This window comes from Hippopotamus amphibius, chromosome 6, assembly GCF_030028045.1.
Source record: "Hippopotamus amphibius kiboko isolate mHipAmp2 chromosome 6, mHipAmp2.hap2, whole genome shotgun sequence".
In the NCBI taxonomy this organism is placed as follows: domain Eukaryota; kingdom Metazoa; phylum Chordata; class Mammalia; order Artiodactyla; family Hippopotamidae; genus Hippopotamus; species Hippopotamus amphibius.
The window spans coordinates 36518462-36545943 of record NC_080191.1 but is presented as its reverse complement, the minus strand read 5'-3'; the positions used below and the strand labels follow the sequence as shown (position 1 = coordinate 36545943).

Genomic DNA, 27482 nt, shown 5'->3' with positions numbered 1-27482 from the left:
GGCTTCATTCTCCTTGCTCTTTCCCTGGTTTTCCTGCAGACTGCAGTAGCATCTGAAATGATCACCAATCTACCTTCCAGGTTGCCACTAAGGAAACTTTACTAAAACACAAATCTGATGGTGTCACACTCTTGATTAAAACTCTTAGTAGTTCCCTACTGCTATAAGGAAGAGCTGAAACTCATTAGTTTAGTTCATAAGGCCCTTTATAAACTGACCCTGTATTCTCTCCAGCCTCATCTGACATTTTTCTGCCAACATTCATCCTGTTAGCTTATGCTTTAGTTCCTAAAGCATTTCCCAAAGTGTGTTCAGCCAAATGCTAGTATGGCACGGAAGGATTCTGGTAATCAAAAAAGTTTGGGAAGTGTTGGATCAAACAGGTAAACACTCTTCTTAACTACTGTGCCTTGTGCCTCTCTCGCTTGGAACAACGTATGCAGAGAGCAGTATTCAAATTTATCATACAAGTGCAAAGCCAGCTTTTGTCCAAACTGAGGAGTTTCTCCAGGGTTTCCTGTTCCAAGGAAAAGCAGTTGGAAAATGATGTATGATGATGTATTATGCTCCCCGAGGCCTCCAGGCCTTCACACTACGGTCACCTCTCTGAACTGTCCGAAGGTGCTTTTTACCTACAGAACTCCTCAGCTCCTGCTTGTGCCTCAGGGCACTCCCCTGGGGGCTGGTCTCTGGGTTTGACTTCAACTTTCTCTCTTCTGAGATTCCTAGCCTGCTATACATAAATCTACATGGCAATTAGCTTTCTATTCTCTACCCATTGATTGACTTGTCTATCTCCCCCATTAGACTGCAAATTCCTTAAAGGCAAGGACTTATCATAGACTTCACTTAGTTCTTGCCTAGTACTTACTAAGTGCTTGGCAGATATTTGTTAAATGCAGGAAGGAAAGATGATGCAAAGTTATACCTAAATTTTTATGAAATGTCACACTGGCGTGAACAGAAAATAAAGTTTCATTTGCAGATATTGGTAATGCCATAGCACATGGAATTAGGGGAATTATACTAAGATAACAATAGCAGCACACTGAGACCTAATAGGCTTGGATTTCTGCCTTAGTTGTGGGATCTTATATATGTTTGGGACCACATATAAGTTGGAGTCTATACTTTCTTTTCTGTAAACCAGAACAAAATACTTGCTTCATGAGCAAATGAAATGTTTGTGAAAGTGTAATGTCTTGGAAACATTAAAATGTTACATTATTAATTATTAACTTCCACACACACACATTTTTGGCATTTTCAAATTCTACCTGTGGGCCACTCTAAAGGAAGCATCTTGGCAAAACAGGAAGAAAAGGAAAGCATACACGCTTTTCAAATCTACTACAGGATATAATTTTACAAGTTGTAAGACAGTTTTATGCTTTCAAATTAAGCTCTCAGTTTCAAAAGAAAATGACAGAGAACCATTTGGCTCTTCAATCAGTCATGTCTAACCCAAACCACCTATAATCTAAGCCAAACAAATGACTGTATCAATTTTTCACAGAATTTGTGAGTACCTAAAATGACAGACAGGGTCTTCCTCATGATTAGGTATGTGGGAGCTTTGGATAGCATGATTAAGGCTCAGAGTGCATTATTACTATAGAAACTCACCTTGTTTTAGAATTCTTGACAAGGTGAATGATTTCCATTTCCCGTCATTATGGTTTTGATTGCTGACAATGGAAGCCATTCCTGAACCCAGATCATAGCTGACTTTTACGTGCCCATCAGTGAGCTCTACACTCATGAAATCTTTCTATTAACAGAGTAAAAATACACCAGTTATTAGATACACAGAGAAATAGATGTGTATTCACTTTCTTTGTGGAGTTTACAATAGGGCTTTATGGCTAAACTACTGAATATGTTGATCTGTAATTGAAATCCATTTTTGGAAATAGAATTGGTGTTACTATTTTGTGAATGTTTGTGGGTGTGATATTACGGTGCAAATGGTCACAACCAAATTGCTAGGATGTATCCTTTTACGACAGGAGTAAAAGTGGGTTCCTTTGAAAACACATCAAGCAAACTAAAAAGTATGTCCCCTGAAAGAATTTACTAAGAAATAGTGACCTGGAAAAAATAATGAGGATATTTGGAATCATCTTTTGACTTATGTCTCTAGAAGAAGACTAAGGAAGTCGCTTTTCTGCCGCATGTTTCCATACAGGAAGAATCTTTACTGGGTGCTTCTCTTAAAGGATTATAAGGTAGTTATACTGAAAATAACTAATAATTAAATTGTATCTGTAATTAAAGTTATTGATGGAAATATATAAACACTATGCAGCACTCTTGACTATTACACAGCCATCGCAGACTCCTTTGAATAATAACTGATAATTCAACAATAACTGATAACTGAATTGGAAGAAGCACACATATTTTCAATCCTGAAAAATCGGCTGTGCAAATCTTTACCAGGTCTCGTGTGGCAAGGTACATCAGGAGAGCACTTGAAGAAAATGTCCTGAACTTGAACATGACAGTGGAGATGTTGGGGTACCAACGAATGGGGCGGCTGACCAATGCATAGCCTTCTCCATCAAACTGAATAGTCCCCTCACTATCTTCTACCTGCGGACTGAAGAGAGACATTTCACATGAATCAGATGATGTCTACTTGGTCCACCAGTATTCAATAAATCACACTGTCTTCTGAGACTGGATTGTAGGCTGTTGTAGGGCAGGAACCATCCCAGATATATCTTCCATCCTTCCCCTTCTCTCTAGGCTCCACTGCCACCACCAGACCAAGTAACTGTCATCTCTCACCTGACTTCATTAAGCGTTCAATAACTAGGTCATTGATGTTTTAAATGCTTTTGCTGAAGTGCTTGATAGATAGTTATATTAGTGTTTAAGTGTGTTTTAGTGGTGTGAATTAGTGGGATTTTGGAATGGGCTGAGAATGCATTATTACATTTCCCAAATACGTAACACAATAGGGAGTAGGGGTTGGATGAAAAGGGTGAAGCTGGTTGAAAGGTACTAACCTAAAGTTGTAAGAAAAAAAAGCTGTAGTGGAATAGAAGCTCCTATTCTCTGAACTCTTGCTATGCAGTAGGTTTTCTGGGACAGATTAAATTCAGACAATGTATGTTTGCTGATCTGTCTTCTGCACCAGAGTATAAGCTCTATGAAACCAAGTAGAGATTATGGGCCAGACTCCATGCCAGGCACAAACTCAGCATCTGGTGTGGTACTTGGCTCATAGAAGAATCTGGTAAATATTTGTGGAATGAAGGGGATATTAGTAAAGCAAATTGCCTCACAGAGAATATATGTTCAGTCAATAATGGTTGAATAATTAATGAATATCTGTTGTCATAAATATAAAATTTAAAAAGATTTCTTTTTCAAATGAAAAGTTATCATCTATCTATCTTACCTAATTGATGTTAACAGAGTAAGTTTCGATTGTGGAGATATTTTTAAACTTTAAATATCTGCAAATTAGCTTACATTTGAATCTGCGAAATTGGAGTATTGTATTAACTTGAGAGTAGAGAGGAGATATTGAGAAGTATTATAGTAATGTCATAAAATAACAAGAGCCTAGAATATTATTTGCATGAAATCTTCACTAATGAGAAAAATAATAGTGTACAAACATTAACGGGCTTGTGGAAGAAGAACTATTATGCATTTTAGACAAGTTGGCTTTCTCTCTGTTTTTGGAAAAGAGAGAAATAAAACTCTGAAGACAAAAGGTAGGGAAGAGTCTTATGTGAGTCTTTCACAGTTAGGTCTTTGTAATTTTAAGTTATATCTAAATAGGTATAAGATCAGATGGTGCCGTGTATATTTTTTTCTAATGTAAACTTCCAAGATGTCTTTTCAATATTCATGAAAAGCATTAACTGAAAGTTTGAGGGACTAAATCAGCCTATTAATAATATAATTTATAGTGAACAAATTAGCTATTTTTTGGCCTTCCTTCATCATTATAACAAATCCATTAAAATCTGGAGCATCACATTTGAGATAAGAAAATGTAACGTAGAATCTACTAAGGAGAAGTTCCGTGAGGTTCTCAAATACTAGGATTTTGCATTATATACTGCCATGCTACCAACGATAACCCCAGGAAGGGTGTAGGAGTCACCACTGACAGTTTCCCGAAGGCTTTGGCCCAGTGCGTTGTTACTTACAACTTGAAAAGAGAAAACTATAAAACTTCACTATATAACGTCAGAATAAGCCTCGGAATAAAAAAAATATGTCAAATATGTCATTTTATTTTTCTTGCACAAAAATTCTGGGATATTTATATGTTCTTATGCCCTTAGTTTATTAATTTCCTCAACACATAATGGAAAAAATAACTGAGTAGATGAATAGATGGCAGATACCCTCGAGTCTGACGTGGAATCTCAGAAGTCACTCAACACCTCAGGTCTCAGTGTCTCCAGTCTGAGGTGAAAGGGTTAGATCAATGAACGATTTCTAAGACCTATTCTCACTCCAACCCTATAAGAGATTCTTCTATTCAAACAATAGGCAAATCTGCGAGCAACAGTTTTGTAAAAGAACAGCAAAACATACAGATGTACATCAGCCTACTTCATTTAATTCATTAGCCCAAACCAGGTAAATTTGGCTTCAAATTGGTGACTTTTGAGGTGGGGGAAAGATGAATCTTTCCAGGTATAGTCTATCATATTTCAACATTTAACATTATACTAGAGTTTTCCTATTCATTTTCAATACATTTACCAGGAAGAGTGACTATTCTTTTATAATTAATAAACGCTAAGCTTCTTAACTTGCCTTTTGTTTCAAAAGAACCTTGATTTCTGGTCAGGTTAGTAAAGACTAATTATGCTATTTGGAACAGCCACGCTCTTCCATGTAAAACTTGTTAACCATAGAACTAGATGAACATTGAAGTATAGTATATTAATATCTCATCATTGTTTCAGTGTTCAGCTAAATATATTTTGCTTGTAGCAGTTTTTTTCCTATTTTAATCTTAATGTGATTTTTCAGAAGTTTAAGAAAAATAAGATACACTTTTTTTTATAGCCCTGACAGATAATCCTTTCTAAAGTATTACAAAAATTATATCCTTTCTACTAACTACTGAGTATATGCAAATTTCTAAAACTGACATTCCATGGTCTTCTACAAAGTGTTCTTAGTCTACGTCTTGTAGCCTTGTCTATTTCATCTCCCTCACATAATCATTCTGCTCTAAAAATGCAACCATTAGCTTTATGTTAAAATGTGATATATGTTCTCTTGAAAACAAACAAACAAATACCAGGAGTTCTATAAATATTATTTCTAAAAATACTAAGGCTTGTGGAAAAATAGGGCTAGGGCAAGTCACTCAAAACTTGTGACTTTGTAATTACAGCATTCACAAAAACAGTAACATTCTTGATCAAAATATTAGTATAATTCAAAAAGACATTAAAATTTTTTTAAATAAGGAATTATTTCAGTAAATGTAGAACTTTAGCCTAAAAGGATTAGGTGCAAGCAGTTTGACGGCAAGGACTGTAAGGAAGGGCTGACATGGTTATATGACAGATGTGGTGAAATTGCACAATGATGGCGGAGGACTGGGCAAGGAACACTTCAAGACGGGGTGCTTGGCCAAGCCGAGGGCAAGTTCATGCTTGAATGGGCATTGCAGGCTGTGCTCTGGACCCTATACTCTTGAGCTTGCTGTATTGATATTGTGCATTCATCTGCCTTTACTTGGTGCTGCAAAACACTAATATGCTGGGAAGAAGTATGTATGAACTGGTGCGACTTCCATACCTTACTGACGTCGTTCTCCCATTTGCCAGTCCCGTCTGAGTGAACTCACATTCATGAAGCATGTGTTACAGCAGAACAGACTTGCTCTTTTCTAAAAACACTCTGGCTTCCCAGCCTTCCTATCTTTGCTCTCAATGGCCCCTAGGACTGGAATGCTCTCCACCTTCTATCTGCCATCTCCCTCCTCTTTTGGACACTTACTTCATGTTAAGGCCCACCTTAAATGTCACCTCCTCCAGGAAGCAGATCTTAATTCCATGTGAGTAATCATAGTATACTCTGAGTATACCTTTTTAAGGGTATTTTTTTTTTTTATCATGCCTTGCATTTTGACTATTTTAGTATCTATCTTTTCTTCCCTCCTGGCTATAAGTTTCTTGACGGCTAGGACTGGACTGTATTTATCCTAGTATCAGGAAGTTGTAAGTGTGAATCTCTTTAATGTGAAAAACCTTCTACAAATTCATATACATATATGAATACTATTATAATTATATTAATTCATATAATACTTTATATACTGAAGGCACAAGATCTTTGCAGAATTGATAATTAGCGATGTTACAGCCTTAACATATAATATGCACTGCTGAAAGGATATTTAAATGCTTTAGATGTTTGGTTAATAATAAGCTTTTGAAAGTCCTACTTATAAATTTAGCAAAGAAATATTTAGGGAAAAGTTAGTGTTGATTTGTGAGTAACAGAATATTAACGCAGACCTCCATTGCCCTTATTGTACTGAAAGAATTTTACAGGCAGCATTCTATATTAGATTTTATTGAAGATTATTAACAAAACCACTTTAAACTATGAATGGATCAGGCTTTCAAACTGTCCTCAATGCCATGTCGACAAGTCCATGAAGACAAAAACATAGAAAGCTAAAAGTTAAAACCCTTGGAGAAAGAATATATTTGGGCTACGTTCTTCTATAAAACCCTAAAGATATTGAAAAGAAAATGTGAACTATACTGTGATGAGGAATTTAGATCCTAGAAATGTACATGTGCACTTTATATTGGAAGTAAAAAACATAAACTCCTTAGTGCCTAATGATTTTAGAGTTGCTATGTGTGTATATTAAGTTTCCAGGTTTTAAGTTCTATAGTTTTAATTTAATATAATTAAAATTGCTGTAGTCTCAGTTGATCAGTGGGCTTAAAGATTTTTATGCAGAGAAATCCTCTACTTCTACCTAATTGCTTTACATCCTCTATTCAGGTTTTTATAAGAATGTTTATATATGCTTTAGATGCCTGTTAAAATATTTTTGAATTCCAACATTCTAACCTCTATCTTATAATTAATGATGTTTATTATGGAGCTTTTTCCTGGCCTATCTTGGCCTCTGCTTCTCCTTCTCCACTTAAGCAGAATCTTTAAGTCCCATGGGCTTCCTCTTGAAACACTTATAGGATGCTATGTGTCATTTGAAAAATCCTGTAGGAGATAAAACCTGTAGCATGGTTCTATACTTTGTTGTAAACATAAGCAGAATGAATCCAGGTTCTGAGAGGCCTGAAGCTTAATCCATTTAGGGAACACTTTCCTTAGGTAAAAATAAATTATGACTACAGAATAGCCATAGACACTCAACATCTTCTCGACATGAAGGTAAGTTGGAGTGGAAAGAGATAGTAGTCTTAACTGGTTGGGGCTAAAATATCTTACCTTTGAAAATTTTACAAAAACATATGAACATGTCAAAGTACTAGGGTACTTCTCAAGGCCTTGGAAAGTGCCTGCACAAATGAGGGAGGGGACTTGAGATTTCTTAACTTCCTAATAAATCCATCTCTGAACACAATCACTTCAAACTTGGTGCATATCATCCACATGATAATAGAACACTGCACAATAAAATTAAAGCTTTTGTGATGCACAGGCCAGACGGACCTTGGGAGAGTCCTCCTCTCAACTAACCTGACAGTACATCCTTTGCAGTCACCTTCTATTTCTCGGAAATTCCACAACCCTATAGGCTTGCTGTCAAAGTATGCTTCTCCCATGCAGCCAGTGAATGTAATCACACGTACAGCATCAGCCTTCTGCAGAGAGAAACATATTTGTTAGAATTTAGAATTTCACAAAAAAATCTTAGAGTACCCATGAGAGTCATTATATGAGCAGTAGAATCTGGAGTAGTTATTATCCACTCTTTGTGAAAGTCTTGGTTGTGTACACATCCATCTTTTAACCATATTATAAACTCACAGATCCTGGTTATTCTCTGCTATACCAGTTTATCACCATTAGTAAACAATCACTCCGAGCTTCTGACCTTAGGTGAACTGCTTATTCTCTTTGAGATTCTTTTTTTTTTTTATTGGTTTGTAATATGAGATTATTAGAAAAATTAAATAAGAAAATTTATTTATGGTACCACTTTCAGTGCCTGGCACAGAAGAGGTGTTTAACAAATGTCAGGGCTCCTACACTACTAAGAAGATTTCTCACCAAAGCTTATGAAAAAGGGTACATACTGACTACACAATGGGGAAAAAAGCTTACACATAGATTACCCTATGATACTGCTGTCTCCAATTTTTCATTTCCTTTTACACTCAAGTAGGTTTCCAGTGCAGGAGAATGAAGGGACAGAGTAAATTTGTAAGAGAAGGGACCCTGTTGTTGTTGTTTGCAGGCATACACAGCACAGAGCCCAGCATCTAATAGGGACACAATAAATATTTGTTGAATGACAACCCTGGTGTGATTCTCACATGGAAAGCTCTTTTTAAAATTTTAAAAAATAATTTTATTTATTTATTTACTTATTTATTTTTATTTGGCTGTGTCAAGTCTTACTTGCGGTGTGAGAATTCTTAGTTGCAGCATGTGGGATCTAGTTCCCTGACCAGGGATTGAACCTGGGCTCCCTGCATTGGGAGTGTGGAGTCTTAGTCACTGGACCATCAGGGAAATCCTGGGAAAGGTCTTTTTTAAAGTTTTTATTTTATACTGGAGTATAATTGATTAACAATGTTGTGTTAGTTTTAGGTGTACAGCAAAGTGATTCAGTTATACATATACATCTATTCTTTTTTTAAATTCTTTTCTCATTTAGGTATAGAATATAGAACAGCGTTTCCTGTGCTATACAGTAGGTCCTTGTTGGTTATCTATTTTAAATATAACAGTGTGTACATGACAATTCATTGTATATAAGTCAAGAAGGAAGGGAATGATTCAATTCACTCTAGAGAATCTTGCTGTAATTTAAACAACTGTTTCTTTTGGCATCAGTGTGTCACAATTCTACAACTTTAGAAATACTTTGCGAAGGTGAATCCACATTGATCTGAATAACCTGGAAGGAAAAAGTGAATCGACATGTTTGGGTTTTAGAACAAATATAAGAAGATAGTCACTGAGTAGTTAAACATCTGTAGTTATAATTTTAGGTTAAACTCATCAACACGTACCTCTTCCTACCACTATGATCAAGTGGGGTGCTGTCATGGAGAAGGAATGTTGTCAAGACTGACATTCACAAGTCAGAAATGGTCCTTGGAATTCCCTGTCACCCGTGGAAGCTTTTCTTAATTTTACAGAAGTTGGCTATCCTACTTGTGGATTCTACTTGCTTTCTGTTTTTTTCTTGCATTGTAAAAAGTATATTTGGGATATTTTCCTGCTCTTTTGAATTTTCATTAGCATGTTGATCTAGTTGCTGGTTTCAGTTTTTGGTTCATAGTCTGGTATGGCATGAGCCTTGAAACTCTTGGCCAAAATGATTCAGATTTTCTATAGATTTCATTTGCCTGTTTTTTCTTTTTTTCCCCTCAGACATAAAAAAGTTGCTTTATGCCTAGTGACATCTGAATAATAATAAGAATTATTTAAGGTACAATTTATAGTATGGCTACCATACCTTAGGCATTTACTTTTTATGCATTTAATCTTACTGTTCATTGCAATAGTAGAGGATGGTGATTAAGAGTAGAGACTCTTGTGCCTGGAAACAAGTATTCAAATCCCAGTTCCACCACTGACTGCTGTGTGATCTTGGGTGAATAATTTAACTTCTCTCTTACTCCGGTTCCTTAACTATAAAATGAGGAGGATACTCTCTACCTTTTGGGGTTGTTATGAAAATTGTTAATTCACATCAATTACTTAGAACATTACTTAGCACATAGTAAGGGCTATATAACTGTTATAAAAGTTTATTATTGTATCCTACAATATGCAAGCAGGTAGATATTTTTCTCTTCCTTTTCTAGTTGAGAAAACTGAAGCCCAAGGGGGTTAAGTGACTTGCCTAAGGTCATATTTTAGTGATAGAGCAGGGAATTGAACCTGGATTTAATTTCAAAATTTATGTTTTTTTTTAATTACTTGGTGCTATGCCTATATTTATCTTTTTGAGTAGGAGAGAAGGTTGGCAATACGACTGTATATTACTATGTACCATATATATTTATAAGCAGCTCTAAGAAATGAGGATGATTTTAGTGTGCAGTTGTGGAATCCACTCCAATACTTTAGAGTCACATCTCATACACAAGGCAAATAAAACAACCGCACTTTATATGAAGGTTGAGTTCTCATAAGTTTGGGGTCACCCTGGCTTTTCACATTTTCTGACTATTCACATCCCAGGATGATTCTGACAAGCCCAGGATTATCCATTATATTTGGCTGTGCTCTTACATCTCACCCACAGGTCGTTTTCCAACACCTAATTCCATTTAATCAACAGGAGCTTCTTTAAAATGCAGGCACTTTGCAATTTGAAATGCACAAGGACCTGTCACGAAGCAATTATGAATATTAAGTGCATTACTCGATAAGAATGAGAAGAGCAACTTGAAAACTTTAAAAATCGGATCATGATTTGAGACTTATGACTCCTGTGATATTTCCCAAGGCATTCATAAATCTTTTAATTAGATGTGAGTTTGAACTTTATAGCACTTCATATCAAAAAATCATAAATTGATTCAGAAAATGAGGCATCTTTAAAAAACACTTTGCTCTTGAGGCAACTGAAATAAGAATATCAAAAAACTGATGCCACAAATTAGGGCAAAACAACAATTGTTTAAGTAAAGACACATAGGTTTTAAAAGATTGTGTTTCCAGATTGGCTATTCAAGGAAGAAAAATTCTTACTCAAAATATATTCATGTTTTCATAAAAACAAATTAAGTAAAAAGTGGTCAAGTTTTGCAGTGCTTAATCATGTCTTTGCCAAAAGTCATCATGCCAAGAATTGTCTGCAGAGATGAAATAAACAGGAATGGGAGAACACATTACCTTCAATTTCCCAGTCAAGCCACCAACAAACAGCATTGCGTTTGCATCTACATCTAGAATAGTGTACCCTGGAGGTGACACTGAATGGTATGTACTGGGCATAATGCTGGCTTTGGGCCCATCCAGTGCTCTCACGGAAATAGTTCCATTTCTCCCAGTTCTTCCAGCATACATGTTGAAATGAAATGAAAGAAAATACAAAAAATGAAATATGTGTCACATTTCTGGTCACTTCAGATTTAAAAGATATAAAATGTAGAGACTTGTTTTGGAATATTTAAGAGATAACTGGGTGTTTAGCTTCAAACATTCTAGATTCATTAAGCTACAAATCAAAACCCAGAGTCTGATCCCTGCTGTATGTTTACCATCAGAATCAACCAATTGACCATTGAGCAATATACCCAGATCCTGAGTGTGTCCACTGATAGGAAATGACAGAGCAGCAATTAGCTGATGGAATTGCTATCGGTTCAATGGAAAGTCTTTTTCCTCTTGCTTTACAAAACAATGTATTTACCTACAAGGACTTTTAAAACCAGTTTATATTACTTCATTTAGCACTTTGTCTAATTTAATTCAGCAAGTGAACCCCAAATAAGCCACCCTTCTGCATTATAAGCTGCATAATTTCTCCTAAAATCCCTAATTATATCTTGGATCTGTATTTGCTGAAGTAGTCTTCCTGGAATCGTGCATCATTTATTGTTTAGCCTACCATCTTAAAGTGTACACTGTAACATCCAGGCTTCAGAGTTGTGTATACAAATTGTATAGAAGAACTTCACATTTAAATTCGATTAAAAGAATTTTGTAAGCTGTTATTATTGTATTTCACTTTCTTTTTTTAAGTGACTGGTTCCCATGAGTTGTTAAACATGAAAATCTGATCCCTTCTCTGAGACAGGCAGTCATAACAAAATTTAAATGTCATACTTCTCTCCCTGCTGTCTCATTTTGGTAATCTTTTTATCTTTGAGGGTGAAGCATTAACTGAAATGTGTGGAAACAATAGAATGAATTTATCAAATAAGGTTCTTCTTTAACAGAATACATTTCTTCTAATAGAAGAACTGTACTTTGCAAACATAAGTATTCTTAAGCCCAGTAAATCCCTCCTCCACCATCACACACGCAAGCATTTTGTCTGTTTCTCTCTCCTCTCTCTCTCACACACACACACATTTTTATTTAAGATCTTAAAAAGGAATTGAAGACATTTCTCCTCATTTCTTTTAAACTTTTAATTATGAAAAAAATTAAACATGTACACACATAGAGTGAAAGCCTATGTATTCATCACCTAGATGCAACAATCACCAGATTCTCAAGTCTTCTTTACCCATCTCTGATCAACTTCCCTTGGCCTTTAATAAAACCTCTCAACTGTTAGCTGCTTTGTGTTGAGTAGGCAGTTGGGAATTAGAAAAAGGAAGAGAAAATGAAGAGGAAATATTGAGAACAAGAATGGATTCTACAAGTAATCTGTACTCTGTTAGAAGTTAATTAAATTAAACCATCAAAGATACAATTAATCAATTTCCTATTCTTTCCCATTTTAAGTAGTGTGGACCTGACATATTATACATTCATGCCAGCATATAGATACTGCACCAGCCTGTAGCCAAGGCTGCTATGTAGATTAGAAGAGGAGCTTTGCACCAAAGAGAGGCACCAATGGCACCTCTTATGCTCTGGATTTTACTGAATGAAGAACTCAGTATTTCTTCTGGTGGCGGAAAACAACTTAACCTCAAAGTTTCTACAGGACAACCAGATGAGGGGGCCAAAAAGGACTGATCATTCTCTTCAATACCTTGAAGGTTTGTTAGTACCTAACACGTTCTGCAAAGATACCATTCACATACACTTATACATGATATAATATAAACATTGCATACCTGTGAATACATACCTACATAGCTATCTTCTTGAAACAGAAATAAAAAATTTCTTCCAAACTAGGAAACTACTTCAAAACTCTGTCAATGATCTCAATCTCTATTGAGTTAGTTACCTTGATGCCTCAATACGGTACCAATACGAGTCATCAATAGTCAAATCTGGATACTCAACACGTCCGACTCCGGATCCAACATCCCAGAGGAAGCTTACTTTGCCTTTACGCATTTCTATAGCCAGAAAGTCAATCTAGTGCAGAGAGACACAAAACAGTAGATATCAGATATAAGGCACCATGAAACAGGAGGCCAGAAGAGTCTTTTCAACTGGTACCATTTACAGACGTGAAATAATTAGAATAAAAGTTCCTAAATAATATGATCTATTGTTATCTCGGATTAAATAATATGTACTTTATTATTATGTCTTTATCATATGATGTCCTTACAAATGTTCATAGTGCTGAGGCAGATGTGTTAATTCAAGCAATTATAGTTAGATCTGACATTGAGACGAATGCCTTTTCTCACACTGATTCTTGTGGTGGAGATAAAAGCAAATATTTGGGTTCAGAATTCATTGTTTTCACCATGGGTGCTGATGTTTTCGAGGGGACTGAGACGATTTTTCACCCAAAGTAATCCAGAATTTCTCACCTGAATCCCAAGTATTGATTTATGTGATAAGTGGTCTGTTGAAAAGTTGTATTCATTTTGGAAGGTCTCCACGCATTTAAAGTCACATGGATCAAATGAAAGGAATTAGAAGTTTGGAGTGAGCTCTTTTAGATACAATTTCTGTTATTTCAGTTTGAGTCATAAATTCAACATGAGTCAGAAGAGTTTTCATTGGTAAGAAATTAGTACACAATTTTCCATTTCATTTCACATGAAAGCTCACTGTAATTTCTTAGAGAAAAAATTTTAAAAAAAAGCTTTATTCCTATTAATCTTTCCTCTTAAATAGCTGGATCTGAAAACATAATTCAAAAATAAACGCTGGTATACTTACAAATGAAAGCAGATGTGCCTAAACACTGTACAAAGTTTTCATTTCATTTGCCTTCTAACTTAATTTGACACGTCAGAAATTTGTGAGACAAGATTAGAAGTTTTCAAATCTGTAGGGCTACCTTATTCAATTTTGGGACCATGGTATTGATTCTGTACATTTTCCACACTACCAGGATTAACCTCTGACTATACGCCTACACAGCAGGCCAAAGAAACGCTGAATGTCATACTTACAAATTTGGCACTTCCAAGATAAAAAAGGAGGTTGTCCGCAACAGCTGTCTTTACGTTGACAACGATATTATTGTAGCTTCCTTTCTTGATTTCCGGCTTGTATGTTCGAATGCAGTCGCCTCCCGAAGACACAGACACTTTGATCTTGAAGGAAAACAAGGTACAAAGAACCAAGACTAAATCTCTCAGAAAGTTTGAAGTAGCTCCCAAACAACCACAAAGCCATCATCATCTCTTCTTTGAAGTTATTTTCCCATCATCAAATAGTATCATTAAATGCCCGTGTGCAGACACCATTATACTGATTAACAAGGGCACAGAAGAGCACCTTTCTACCAGTATTTTGATAATGAGCTGTTCACGGTCCCATGGCTTGTTAGCACGCCACTAGTTTTTGAAGCACGCAACTGACAAATTCTTGCCTTCATACCTACTTCTTTATGAATATATGAACATTCTCAAAAGGTGATTTTACATGAAGATAATGGTATAGATCGTCATTCAGGTTGTTTAATGAAATTTCACAAACCAAATTTCAGCGATTTGGGTATCACTTAAGGCAGGAAACCATTTTTCTTTTAGTTTTTGAGAGGAAATTGCCTACCCTCCCACGTTCTTACGGTTGGAAGAGGCCAACTAGATTTTGTTCTATATGTTCTAAAAATAAGAAGAATATTAATCATTCCACTCAGAACATACATTTCAGAATAAATTATACCTTTTTATTAAGTTGCCAGGAAATGGAACGGAAACAATTTCCAGTGGCTATCATTACTGATGTCTTTAACAGCTCCTTTTTCTTTTGATTAGTACTTTAAAAATTACTATAAATTGCTAAGAAAGAAATTCCTATGTGAATAGAGCTGACACTGTTCGTACCAATTTTTACTTACATTTAGGGAACCTTTCTTCAATCACAAATAACACTAGTTGATTATTCCATTTAATTTTGTTTGGTTCATGTGCACCATCAAAAAGGTATTTTCAGTACAGCAATGTAGTTGCTTGGAGGCAGAGAGTTCTGTTACTTTGTTAGTGATAGTGTTCAAAGTAGGAGGCAGAGACACATTTAAAACTGCTCTTTGTCACTGATTCAAATTCCTGGCTTCAGGAAGCCTCTTGGACCTCACTAGGGGTGAATTTTCACTTTCTCATTCCTTATAGCACTTTTCACACTTGGGGGAAAGCCAAGGGGTATTATTATTACCTCCATAAAAGGGCTGTGCAGACTCCAAACAAGATAGCTTAGGACACCAAACCAGGCTCCATCTTACGGTGAGAGAAGGAGGTGTCCTGAAGAGTCTAATGAGGGAGTGGGTGTAAGGCAGCACCAGGACCCCTCTCCAAGGGCCGTACAGACGACACAGAGGAGGTGCTAGATTCAAAATTGGTTGGATTCAAAAAAGAAAGCCAAAGAGGGATTTTTGGTTCTGAAAAATATGTAAATTCACATATCTTTGAGAACTCCTGGGGATGTAGAGGATCTGTTGAATCTCCTATAGATCCTGTGTAAGTCATATATTTGTACTGTTTCCTCACCTAATCTGCTATCCAAATTGCATCTCCAAGCAAAGAAGATAGCGTGCTGGAAAGAAACAGGGGCTCACCCTAATGGAGCTCTTTGCGTGGCCTGGGGCTGGAATAATCTAGCAAGTCTGCTGCTTAAACTGCCCTCCCTGTCCTTGCCTTCCCCCTAAGGGTGGGACCCAGACTGCCAACTGAAAGCACAGTACTGGGGTCCACTCTGGTCACCAGAGTGTTTGCTCTGTGGCCTGGAGAGTTAGTCTTCCTTCTTGTGTGGTTTTCAATTAAGAAGTTAGTTCTTTGTTTCACAAATGATAGGATTTCCCTTCTACATAAAATGCTAAGAGTAGATGAATCAAAATGAATCGTAGAGAAACAGAACCAAGAAATGTACAACTTCTACTCTGGATGTTAATACTATAAAGCAGATGTGCAGTGGAGGTTGGCAGAGGGTGTTACATGATAAGTAGCAGCTATAAAAAGGGTTATCCAAGGGCTTAGAGATAAAAAGGAGAAAGTAAAGCAAGAGAAAGGTAATATAGTGGAGGGCAGGTATGGGAAATGCAGTCTTCACATGTTTTTGATGTTTAGGAAGAGGTGTAGAATATAGTGAGTTTTTAGGAATTTGCAGCGATTGAACCAAAACCATCAGCAGCAATCTTGTCACTGAGCAAATTTAATATCTGAAGCAGGCTTTAAGTGCCATTGACATCATAAGAAGATCAAAGAGAAGAAATCAAAGTCTGACTGGAATTCATGAGTAGAACTGAGTAACAGATTGAGCTATCCCTGGCAGGAAATCATATCCAAATTCCGGGTGGGGCTGGATTAGGAGTCAAAAGTAACTGTATGTGTAGTTTGTTTTATCTTTATTTCATAATGATTTATAGGGTTGGCCATAGAGTTATATTATGGCTAGTTATGAGTTATTTGTGATTTATAACATGAGTCATTTGTGATTAAACTAGCCATAATATGTTATTTTGGTTATTCCTTTTGTTATACAAATAACGTGTTATAAAGAACACAACGTAGTAATACTCCTTGATTACTGTTTAGAGAGGAAATGATTGAATATGGGTGGAATGCATGACTGGTCAGGATGAGTTTCTGTCCTTGCTTGGGTATACCAGGTAAAAATGATAGGGGATTACATGACGGAAGTGTTGAAAATGGGGTTCTCAAAGTGTACTAGACAGAGCATCAGTACTGAAGCCTAATTCAACTGACGAAACTCCAGCTGAGGACTGAAAGTCTGAGAGAGTAGCCGTTTTAGAACTAAGGGTGTTTAACAACTCTAGGAGTTACAATTAATTTGCTTTATGGCATACTTTACATATTGAAAACACATGGATCTCTGAACAAAATGGCACTGTTATATGCCAGGAATTAATCTTGTAAAGTAACCTATTGCTCAACTCTTACACATTTTTATAAAAACCCTCTGGATTTTCTGTTCTCTGCTTTACAGCTTTGAATATACCCTCAGTATCTGAAATATTTAGGCAGCTCAAACTGTTGGTAACCAGTCGATAGCTACTAATCTCTCTCTTTAAATACCTTGTGTTTTGTTTTCCAATTATAGATATTTCTTTCATCTACCTTAAAACAAGTAAATCAAAGTACAATATTTATAAATTTCTCTAGAAGAAATCTCTGACATATACCCCTCTCATAAGAGGGGAGAGATTTTTGAAACACAAACATCCTCTTAAGATATTTGTTTCTATTGGGCTTCTCTGGTGGTGCAGTGGTTAAGAATCCACCTGCCAAAGCAGGGGACATGGGTTTGATCCCTGGGCAGGGAAGATCCCACGTGCCGCAGAGCAACTAAGCCCATGTGCCACAACTATTGAGCCCACGTGCCACAACTACGGAAGCCTGCATGCCTAGAGCCCGTGCTCTGCAACAAAAGTCACTGCAATGAGAAGCCCACACACCGCAACGAAAAGTAGACCCTGCTCACCACAGCTAGAGAAAGCCCGCATGCAGCAACAAAGACTTAGTGCAACCAAAAATAAAAAAATGAATAAGCAAATAATAAAATAAAAAAATCTAAAAAAAGATATTTGTTTCTATCAATTATTGTTATTTCTAATGTGAACCCTTAGTAAGACTTCTAAACAAAAATCACTAAGCAGTAGTTATCTCTAAGGCATTTCTCATACAACATTATTTACCAATTCATCATCGTGAACTCAATTAAACATTATTGAGGATCCCATTATTATATCTATTGAATTTTCACTGCATTTTTTCATCCAGTTAACTAGGTCATTCATTTAAGAGTATCAGCCACTCAATTTCAGAGTCAACAAACCAAAAGAAATCTACTTTAAAATAAATGTCTTTAATTTCTTGGTCATACTGAGTATGTGTTAGGGCCACATCCAGACACATGCCAGATTACAAATATATTTCTAAAACCAGGTAAATGTAATCTTCAATTAGTCCAAAACCCATTTGAAAAAAAATTGGGCTGCTTAAGAATTTCTAACATCTTAAAAAAACCAAAGTGCTTTGTTGTAACTTCCATTTCCAAAGGTAGTTACAAATTTCCTTAAAAGGCATGAACAATGGTTGTTTTTTCAAGCATTACTTTTATACCTTTGTTTCATTTTGTATTTTGAGACAGGTTTTATATATTTACATACCAGAATTTTATCTTTCTTCCCTGGGGCAGGGGTGGGATGGGGAAGCATTTATAATCGAATAAATGGGCATATTTTTAGAGTTCTTTACTATGAAGAAATAATGAAAACGTACAGATTTCCCCACTTGATAACTAAGTCAGAAAATGTGGTTAAGGGTGTGATTCACAAGAGAACAGTTATTATTACTGCTTCTTCAAACTTAACATGGCAAAATACAGGAGTGATACCTTAATCTCTTCCTTTCTCTTGCCACTGCCTCTAATACAGTTAGGTCTCATTAAATTTGCATCCTTCTTTCTAGTTTCTCTCATCTATTCCACAAATTACTTCCAGATTCATATTCATAATACACCATTTTGCTTATATTGCATTTCATGTTCAAGAACCTTCAGATTCTCCTCACCAGTAAGGTTTACCTCAGGTAAAATTGTGGCTAAAAGAAACTGCTTAACCTACCATTCAAGTCCTGAGAAGACCTGGCCTCCACTGATTTTCTAGTTTAATGTTCACTGTAACAACAAGCTTGGCAAACTAGACTCTTCTGTCACGAAATGACCCTGAAACCTCCTTTTCTCTCTGCCTTGGCTCAAGTCACTCCCTCTCCCCAGAATGCTCTCCTTCTTCAGCCTCTCCTCCATGGCCAACACTATCCCACTTGAGGGCCTGGCTCAAATTCTCCCCTTCAGGAAATCTTCCCACCCTGACTAGAGGTTCTTTCAGAACCGAAGAGCACTTCCCAGCGCGCATGTAAGGTAGCACAGTACTCTGCATTGTCTTAGAGTTATCTGTGTACATATCTTATTTCCTCCAAGACATTATAACAAGTGGAAGAACATGCCTCCAGCAAGTAATCTTGTGCATAGGAGATGTTTTTTCTGCATTGGTTAAATCTTAAATAAAAATCCACACCTCGGGGTAACATTTGTATCAAAAAATGGAATTTTTGAGATGGAAGGCCTGGGTATCTACAAAGATTTCAGTTTAAGCCTGATAACATGAAAACTGTTATTTTTTCATTCTACTTCTAAAAAAGTCATAAGGTGACTTCACTAGGCTAAAGGTTCTTATTGGCATTCACAATTCTGTCCTGGTTCATTAAGATGTTACTTTCTAGAAAGTTTTGCCTCTATCCTTAAAGTCTTCTAACTGGGTTAATAAACAGCAAAATTTTGAGACAAGTGAAGTGTTTCCTATTCTTTCCCCCCAAAATTGTAGAAATTGTATGCAAAGTAATTTTTGGTTGCTTGTACTCAGATGAAAGAACATATAGAAGAAAATGGTTCCTCTTTGCTATTATTCCTTATAGCCCTGCCTGTTCGTTCCTTCTACAACCTCACTGGTTGGCCTTTTTTGCTTTCATTAAGAGTGAGGCACTCTTATCCATGCCTTTTTAGTATACAAAAACAAGGCTTTCATTCTTGCAATTTATATTAACTCTATTCAAACAATAATAAAATATATCAGAACTTTCATTTCTAAAACAGTAAATGGTGATTATTCAAGAAATATCTCCTGAAATTTATGGGGAAAAAAATCTAATCTTCCATTCCCTTCCTCCCCTGCAAATGGGCTTCAAATTAAAGGAAAACAACCAGAGATCATTCAACAGGATACACTGAGAGAAGGTATTCCTTCTGCGAATAATACCAAAAATCACAATCATTTAATGATAACTGAAAACAGAAAGAGCTTACAGAATTGGCTTGTTTCCGGGCTTGGTTGATCAGTTCTTTTATCTCAGAGATGTTTTTCTTCAGGTTATCCTCAAGTTCCTTGATTGGTTTGAGTTTATCTATCAGTCGATCAGCTTCTTGCTCTAGATTTTTCACAGTGGCATCTGCATCTGCAACTGCATAAAGCAAGATTAGTGCACATACACCACACACACACACACACACACACACACACACACACAGAAATGAGAACAGCAGGATGCTTAAGTAAATAATTGAAAGGATTTCATCTTATCCACATGACAAAAGCAAGGCCATGACAGTTGAAGCAGCTTGCAATGGCAAATGGAGATATTTTAGTTGGGACTCAAACAAGCCAGAGGAGATGTTAGAGAAAGAGGGCCAACACTTTGGTTTTGTGATTAAGGTGAAAGTTTGCACTGAAGATTGAGAATATGATGAAAATTCAATGCTTAATTTCTAGCTTCTGTCCCAAAGCTAACCTTTATAGAATAGAACTTTAGTCACAGAAGCATCTTTAAAATGTCACCTAGTCTGTCCAAGCCAGAACTGTATTTAAATTAGGATTCTCACACAAAATTGGTTTTCTTTCTTTTTCTCAGTGTCTTTCTTTGTACACTTTAAAGAGAAAAGCTATCAAAATGTCTTCTGAAAAACACTTCAGTGTTGAACAACCCTTAGATGAAAGGCCTATGTTATATTTTAATTAAATCTTTCATGCTGCAGTTCATTTTCATTTTGAAGAATAGTTGATTCTCCTGCTCTCCATATTAGGTTGAACTACATGAAACTGTTACTTTTGTAGTTAAAATTTAAAGAAGGTTGAATATTGATAATTTTAAAAGGGGTTTAACCCTAAAACAGTTGAAGGTTATCACTGATCCTTAGACTTTCAGCCTGTGCTTTTCATAGGAGGGCAAATGACACATGGAAAATCAATTATTCTGTTCCTAGGATGCTGGCAGTCTTAGACAACCATGTTATTTATTATCTGATTGAGCATGTATTGTTCTGTTTCTTTCATTGTGACCCTGATGAAAAAGTGACACTGCTTAAGGTCCAAGGATTTTGGCCCTGATGAACTATGAATGATCTGAGAGTTAATCCTCAGGAATGAATCAAATATGCTCAAAAAGAAGTAAGTTATTTTAAAACTAGGTTTTGAAGTAGGTATTTTGAACTCATGCTCATAAATATGAGTTATATTGTTAGTGCTGTTTAAAAAGAATATAGATCAATTATTAACTTCAAATAATAGAGTTGCTAGATTAAGAACTGACTATTTTCTCCTGAAATGCAGGTTGTTGAGGTCAAAGCTCTTGTTACATAATTGTACAGGTATTCAACATAAACACAGTTGCCCCTTCATTTTCACACTTTAAATAAACCATTTATCCATTTTCTCCCTCCCCTTAGTTCCCCAATATTACTCTGATATTCTACAAATTATTCCAGAAGTGAGAAAAAGTGATTTAGATTTAGATTCATGAGAACGAAAAAAGGGTTATGCAGGGATTACTTAGGCTCAGACAAGTAATGAATCCTTTCCTTATTTTTTTTTAATGTTTTTATTTTTTTTGATGTGAGCCATTTTCAAAGTCTATATTAAATTTGTTACAATATTGCTTCGGTTTCATGTTTTGGTTTTTTGGCCCTTAGGCACGTGGTATCTTAGCTCCTTGACCAGGGATCCAACCCCCACCCCCTGTATTGGAAGGCGAAGTCTTAACCACTGGACCACCAGGGAAGTCTCCAGTTCTCTTCCTTCCAAAGTTTCCAGAAGTTTTTATCAAATGTTTCAAAATGGTACCTGGTGGTCCCCCCCTCCCCCTACTTTTTTTTTTACCCTCTATCTTCTGTAACAGTTGAAGTCATGTGGAAATTATCTTCTTGTAGGTTTTAAAAATAAATCACCTGTGATATTGAGTCTGATGCTCTCTTATGCAATAGATTTTGAAAACTTCTCACTTTCTTCCAAAATCATTTGTGCATATTTTTAAATAACTGCTGAAGACAGATTTTGATCACAGTGTTTTAATAGAAAATTATCTCTTTTAGGCTTTACAATTTATTAGCCTAGAGTTTTGCCAAGTCCTCTCTTACCTGCTAAATTCCCTTCCTTATCTAGCTATATCTCCCTCAGAACTTTGCCTATTTGTGCTTTATTTTTCTTGATTAAGCCTGTTAGGAATGTAAAAGTTTTTATTTTTATATTCCTAAAGATAAAATTTATCTCCTCTTGAATTTATCACATCTATTACTTTCTGTTTTCTAATTCATTAACTCTTTTTTTTAATCTTCTTTCTTTTAGTTAATTTTATTTTGTCTGACTTACAGAATTGACTGCCTAAATTGTTTATTTCAATGCTTTTTAGTAATGTAATTGCATTCATTTTGCGCTGAGGACAGCTTTGGTTATATTTCTCAGGTTCTGATATGCTGGATTTTATTATTTTCTATTTTGCAGTTTTTTTGACTTGAAATTTAAACTATGAGATTAGGACTGACTATTTTTATATTCCAGTGATTGTTCATTTGTTAAGATCTAATTTTATTAATTTTATTTTATGCTTCTCCAAATATAGTTCTCTTGAAGTTGAGAATAATTACTTGTAAGGAGGGGGAAGTGAGCTTCAGGGGGAAAAGCAACAACAACGATGTAGATTTAATCTACTTTAATCCCACTAGAAAGAAGTCCTTTGGACTTAAGTGGCTGCATCTGTGTTATCAGAAACATCATAATTTAGTTAAATCTGTGGAAGAATTCAATTTTCTACTTTTATGTGGATAACAGATATTTCACTAATTTTTCAAACACAATTAAAATATTTATGTCAAATATATTCACAAACTAACTTTTTGTAAGGGAAGATTCCTTTTATATATCTAGCATTAATACTGTGACGCTGGAAACAATAGTTATCCAATGTTTAAAGCAACATTGAAACATGGAAACATGCAAAGCTGAAGCTTTTTCCAACAGGCAATCAAGCATAAAAATTACTAAAAGGTATGCAAGTAAACATATACATACTGATTTCTGCAGGTAATTTCATATGGAAGTAAAACAGAAAAATAGAAAATCATGAGAAAATGTTTTTAATAGATATTATAAAGTAGTGACTGTCAAAAAAATAGTACTTTTCACAATAGGGGCTAATTACAAATTCACCGCATTTTAAGTCAAACTAGGGTTATCGTGTAAAAGTCTACAAAAACATGTCATTTAGCAGGCCATTGTTCATATTAAAAGGAGCTTTATTATAATATGTTAATAAGATAGAAACAGACCCAGTTTAATTAATGTTTATAGGTCTTAACCATTTCTTTTGATAGATGATAGAATCATAAAAGTGAGATAAATACTATAAAAAGGCCACTCGCAGTTGAGAATCAATCTGAAAATGAATTAAATGATAGCTTATAGAATAGAAGAGAGACATTTACTTTAAAACTTATTTTCGTGTATTTTTTGGGGGGGAAATGTTGTGATTTGGCATGCCTCTGAACCAGTTATTCAGATGGCATCTTTGAACTACAGGGGGAAGCTAACTCTGGGCTTATACAGGAAAAAATTTAAAAACTATGTATCTCCTCTTTTTCTTTCCTGAAGAAATGATGAGAAGGGAAATCTGTCTGCCTAGCTCTGAAGTGCATGCCAGTTCTGTTTGTACTGATCCTTGCTCAGGAAGGAGTCTTGCTAGTTGTATCTGTTATTCCATAGCATCATTAGCCTTTTATCTGAGGCAAATGTGCTGAAAAATCAGGCTCCACTCCCCAGGCGAACAGCATCTGGGGTATACAGTATATAATGTCAATAACTGTGTTTTTGTTATTACACTCTACAAATGTTTTAATTCCCAATAAATATATTGTGCTATATAAAGAGGGCTAATCTCTTGAGACTGATAAGTGTAAAGAATCAAGCACCTCCTTTGGTGAAACCACATACTAAAATAACACTTTATCAGTTGACGGAATTAAAAAATATTAAAAATCATAATGTTTATTAAGTATACTTAATAATTTAAATTGCTATACTTAGTTCTCCCACATTTTCTCGTAAATCCTTATTAACTCAATACAGTTTAATGCAATATACAAAAGATGTGAAGAAATATTCTTCTTGATAAACTAGATAAATACTTTTATTTCCTGATAATGTTAACTAACCAGAATCTAAGTAATAAAATATCAATATTTTTCAATTTGAATGCCTTTCAAGTTAATCCCATTTAATATCCTGTTCTAACAGGCCTGCTAATAAGAATGCTCCTTGAGATCTCTATGTTCTATGGAATTTCACCAACTCTGAGGATATAATTTCCTAAGTAAAACTGTATTTTCAATTACACTGAAGGATTTAAAAGTATTTGGTATTCCTATACCAAATATCATGCAGACTTTGAGAATTCCTAATTTCCTCTCAATTGGACGAAATTTGAATAAAATAAGCTCTAGTGCACAGCTGGGAGTCTTGGTTTCTGGTTCTGGAGCTGCAGGCACTCAATTCCTGAGCCCAGTCTATGAAGGGAGGAGGGCAGACTACATCACTACGAGGGTCCCTTCCTGCTCTAACAGTTATGAATCTAGGATACTTTTATAGTGTGAAGAAATAAATGACATAATCAAAGTGAAAAAGCACATCTTACTGTTCTTCGAAGGATCTTTTACCACGGCATTTGTTTTGGCTACGCTGTCTGCTAGTTGATTGTAATTTTTCTTCAGGCCATCAAGATTCTGGTGGAGATCTTTAATCTGTGCCAGTACATCTTTAGCTGTGTCGTTGGCTTGTCTTGCTTTGTCCTTAACAGCTTGCAGTTTAGCGGCTGTATCTGTCAGCAGAAGACGGTATGAGAAACTAAACAAAGGGTCTGGAGTCGGTGGCTTAATCTATGCTTGTCAAAGTGAGGCTGCGGCTGGCCGACCTCAGGGACACAGGCACAGAGGGAGAGGCTGAACTTTGTCTCATTCAGTTATAGCAAATGAAGTACATTTTTAGCTAAATTGAATTTTCTCAGGGACCTTTGCTATGAATACCTGATTAGCTCTTAAAATAACAACCTGATTATTCTAAATGTTCATTGTGTAAGGGTATATTGTGATTTGCTGCCGAACATATTAAAGAGAGAAGTGTATCCACATGAATCATACATCTTCATCAAAAGTAGGTTTAAGATTTAATCTGCGCTTCTGGGGTGGGAGGGAGGGAATGAATGTATTTCAATTTTAGGATAGAGAGACTTTTTCAGGTATGTTAGACAATGTGTTTGTGTATTTATATTTGTTTTCAGCATTAGAAATTTTGTATCTCCTTCTTTACTACTGAAGGGGTGACACGAAAATTGGGAAAATTAGGATTTTTAATGTTAAAAAAGTAAAAATCATTAAGATTTTAATATTTCCTCTTTTGTATAGATGTATGTGTTTCCTTCACCATAATTTTTATAAAAAACATATATTGTACATATATATGTGCCTACTAGTATGTTGTAGATTAGTAGTTAAGACCACAGCCTCTGAAGTTAAACTGCGAGGTTGAAGTCTTATATATGCCTCTTTTAACAATGGCCCTCATTATCTTGTCTAAGTTTGTCCCCTGTAAACTGCAGACAATAATCCCACCTTGTAGGATTAGTATGAGGATAACATACACTTAACATGAGCATATTGAATAAGCACTCAAAAAAAATTAGCAATGCTTGTTATTATTATATCATGCTACTAAAATATAAAAATAGTATCCCTAAAAGAATAGTGCTTTCAGGGACTAATACCAGACATTAACTCCAAGTACTTGTAATAGGTAGAAAGATATCACAGACATGGTTCAATTCTTAATGTCTTAATGTTTTTGAAAGCTGAAACATTTAAGTAACTGAACTTTGCCAAGAAAGATGTGCTGCAAGGCAGCTGGCTCTCACCTATTACTGTAGGAACTGTAATAAACAGCATTTGTGTGGCAATACATCAACATTTTAGAGAACAGGGTCTGTATGATTTTATTCTTTCCTACAAATATAAGATTTCCTAGGCTGAAACATGGAAGGACAATACAATAATAAGATATTATATTTTCCTTTTTGTAATTCATTTTTATGAATGTCAGCTAAGGTAACAAATGATAAATATCACAGTGTAAAGTAGGATTTAGTTTCTTATTCTCACAAAGAAGGAATCATAAGTAAGAAAACCATTATCGGATAGCCTGACTGGTACAAATGTAGTATTAGGGAAAAAAAAGGCAGAAATTAGAATATTCTTTAAAAGTTCATATCCACTGGCACAGTTTTAAGTGTCCTGAATGCTTACCATTTGGAATGGCTGATAACTTTTCCAAAGTGTCATTCAAAGCTCTCAGGATGTCCCTGTTTCTGACATTGGCATTGTCTAATCTGGCTGTCAAGCCATTCAGATGGTCATCATTTTCTGTAAATAGAAAACAAAAAAGGATGAAACAATTTTAATCATCTGGGAGCTGATACATGGATATACAATTTCAGGTTATTTTAATATAAAATTAATTAAAAGCAAGAAAACTGATTTACTTTAATTTATTGGCATCTGTCCATAAATGTATTTCAGATCAGAATATAAAATATGTGTGTATATGACCATTTGACACTTCTACATGTGCAAAATTACATTTTCTTCTTGGTATCTGATCTTGATTTGACTTAGTTTGATGGTTTTCTATGGAGAAAAAGCTTTGACAGATTTGGTCTTCTTATTGTATTCATAATGATGCCCTCTTGACATCACTCCCATTAATGTCATTATTTAAAAAATCTTATTACCAAAATGAATCACTGAATTCGCTTTTAAAAATCTCAAATAGATATGATTGTTAAGCAGAATCTCCCAACTTTACTAAACGTCACATTTTTATTTGAAAAAATAAAAATCAAAAGAATGATTAAACAGATTCTAGTACATTTCTGGTTTTTTATAGAGAAAATAATATTTTACAAATTAATTCAAGTAGGCAATATATAGGTTTCTTCCTGCTACTTTAGCATGCTTTCTTTAAAATTAAAATATATTATTTACTAGAGATAATATAATATTACTAGTGTAATTTTCCAGCTTCTCTCCACTAATTTTTAACATGTCCAAACTTTAAGTTAGTTTGTTGTATTGTATTTTATAGCAGATAAAAACTAGGAATGGAACAACAGGCAGTTAACAATGGTGTGAAGGACAGCGTACTAAAACCTTTCATTTTATACCTGGTTGTGCTAGTTAAATTGTTTTCTCTGTGCAAATATTTTTGCTTTTTTATTCAAACAGTTAAATAAATAAGCAACTTGGACTGGGGAAGACCATTATTTGCCAACACCAAGACTGTTGTTTTCGTCACTTTCCTGGTACCCAGAGTGGGCAGACCAGGAGAGACTACATCTCAC

General features: G+C 35.3%; 1 protein-coding gene across 1 annotated transcript in view; it reads right to left on the bottom strand.

Annotated features, from left to right (window-relative positions):
* LAMA2 (laminin subunit alpha 2) overlaps window positions 1-27482 on the bottom strand; it is a 604135-nt gene that overhangs the window by 43837 nt on the left and 532816 nt on the right. The window contains exons 42-51 of the mRNA XM_057737971.1: window positions 26389-26505; window positions 24729-24911; window positions 23111-23116; window positions 20077-20231; window positions 14205-14348; window positions 13073-13206; window positions 11056-11215; window positions 7717-7841; window positions 2440-2602; window positions 1627-1771 (exon numbers count right to left, since the gene is read on the bottom strand). Coding sequence (XP_057593954.1) covers window positions 1627-1771; window positions 2440-2602; window positions 7717-7841; window positions 11056-11215; window positions 13073-13206; window positions 14205-14348; window positions 20077-20231; window positions 23111-23116; window positions 24729-24911; window positions 26389-26505 — 1332 coding nt within the window. The remainder of the gene's footprint in view (window positions 1-1626; window positions 1772-2439; window positions 2603-7716; window positions 7842-11055; window positions 11216-13072; window positions 13207-14204; window positions 14349-20076; window positions 20232-23110; window positions 23117-24728; window positions 24912-26388; window positions 26506-27482) is intronic.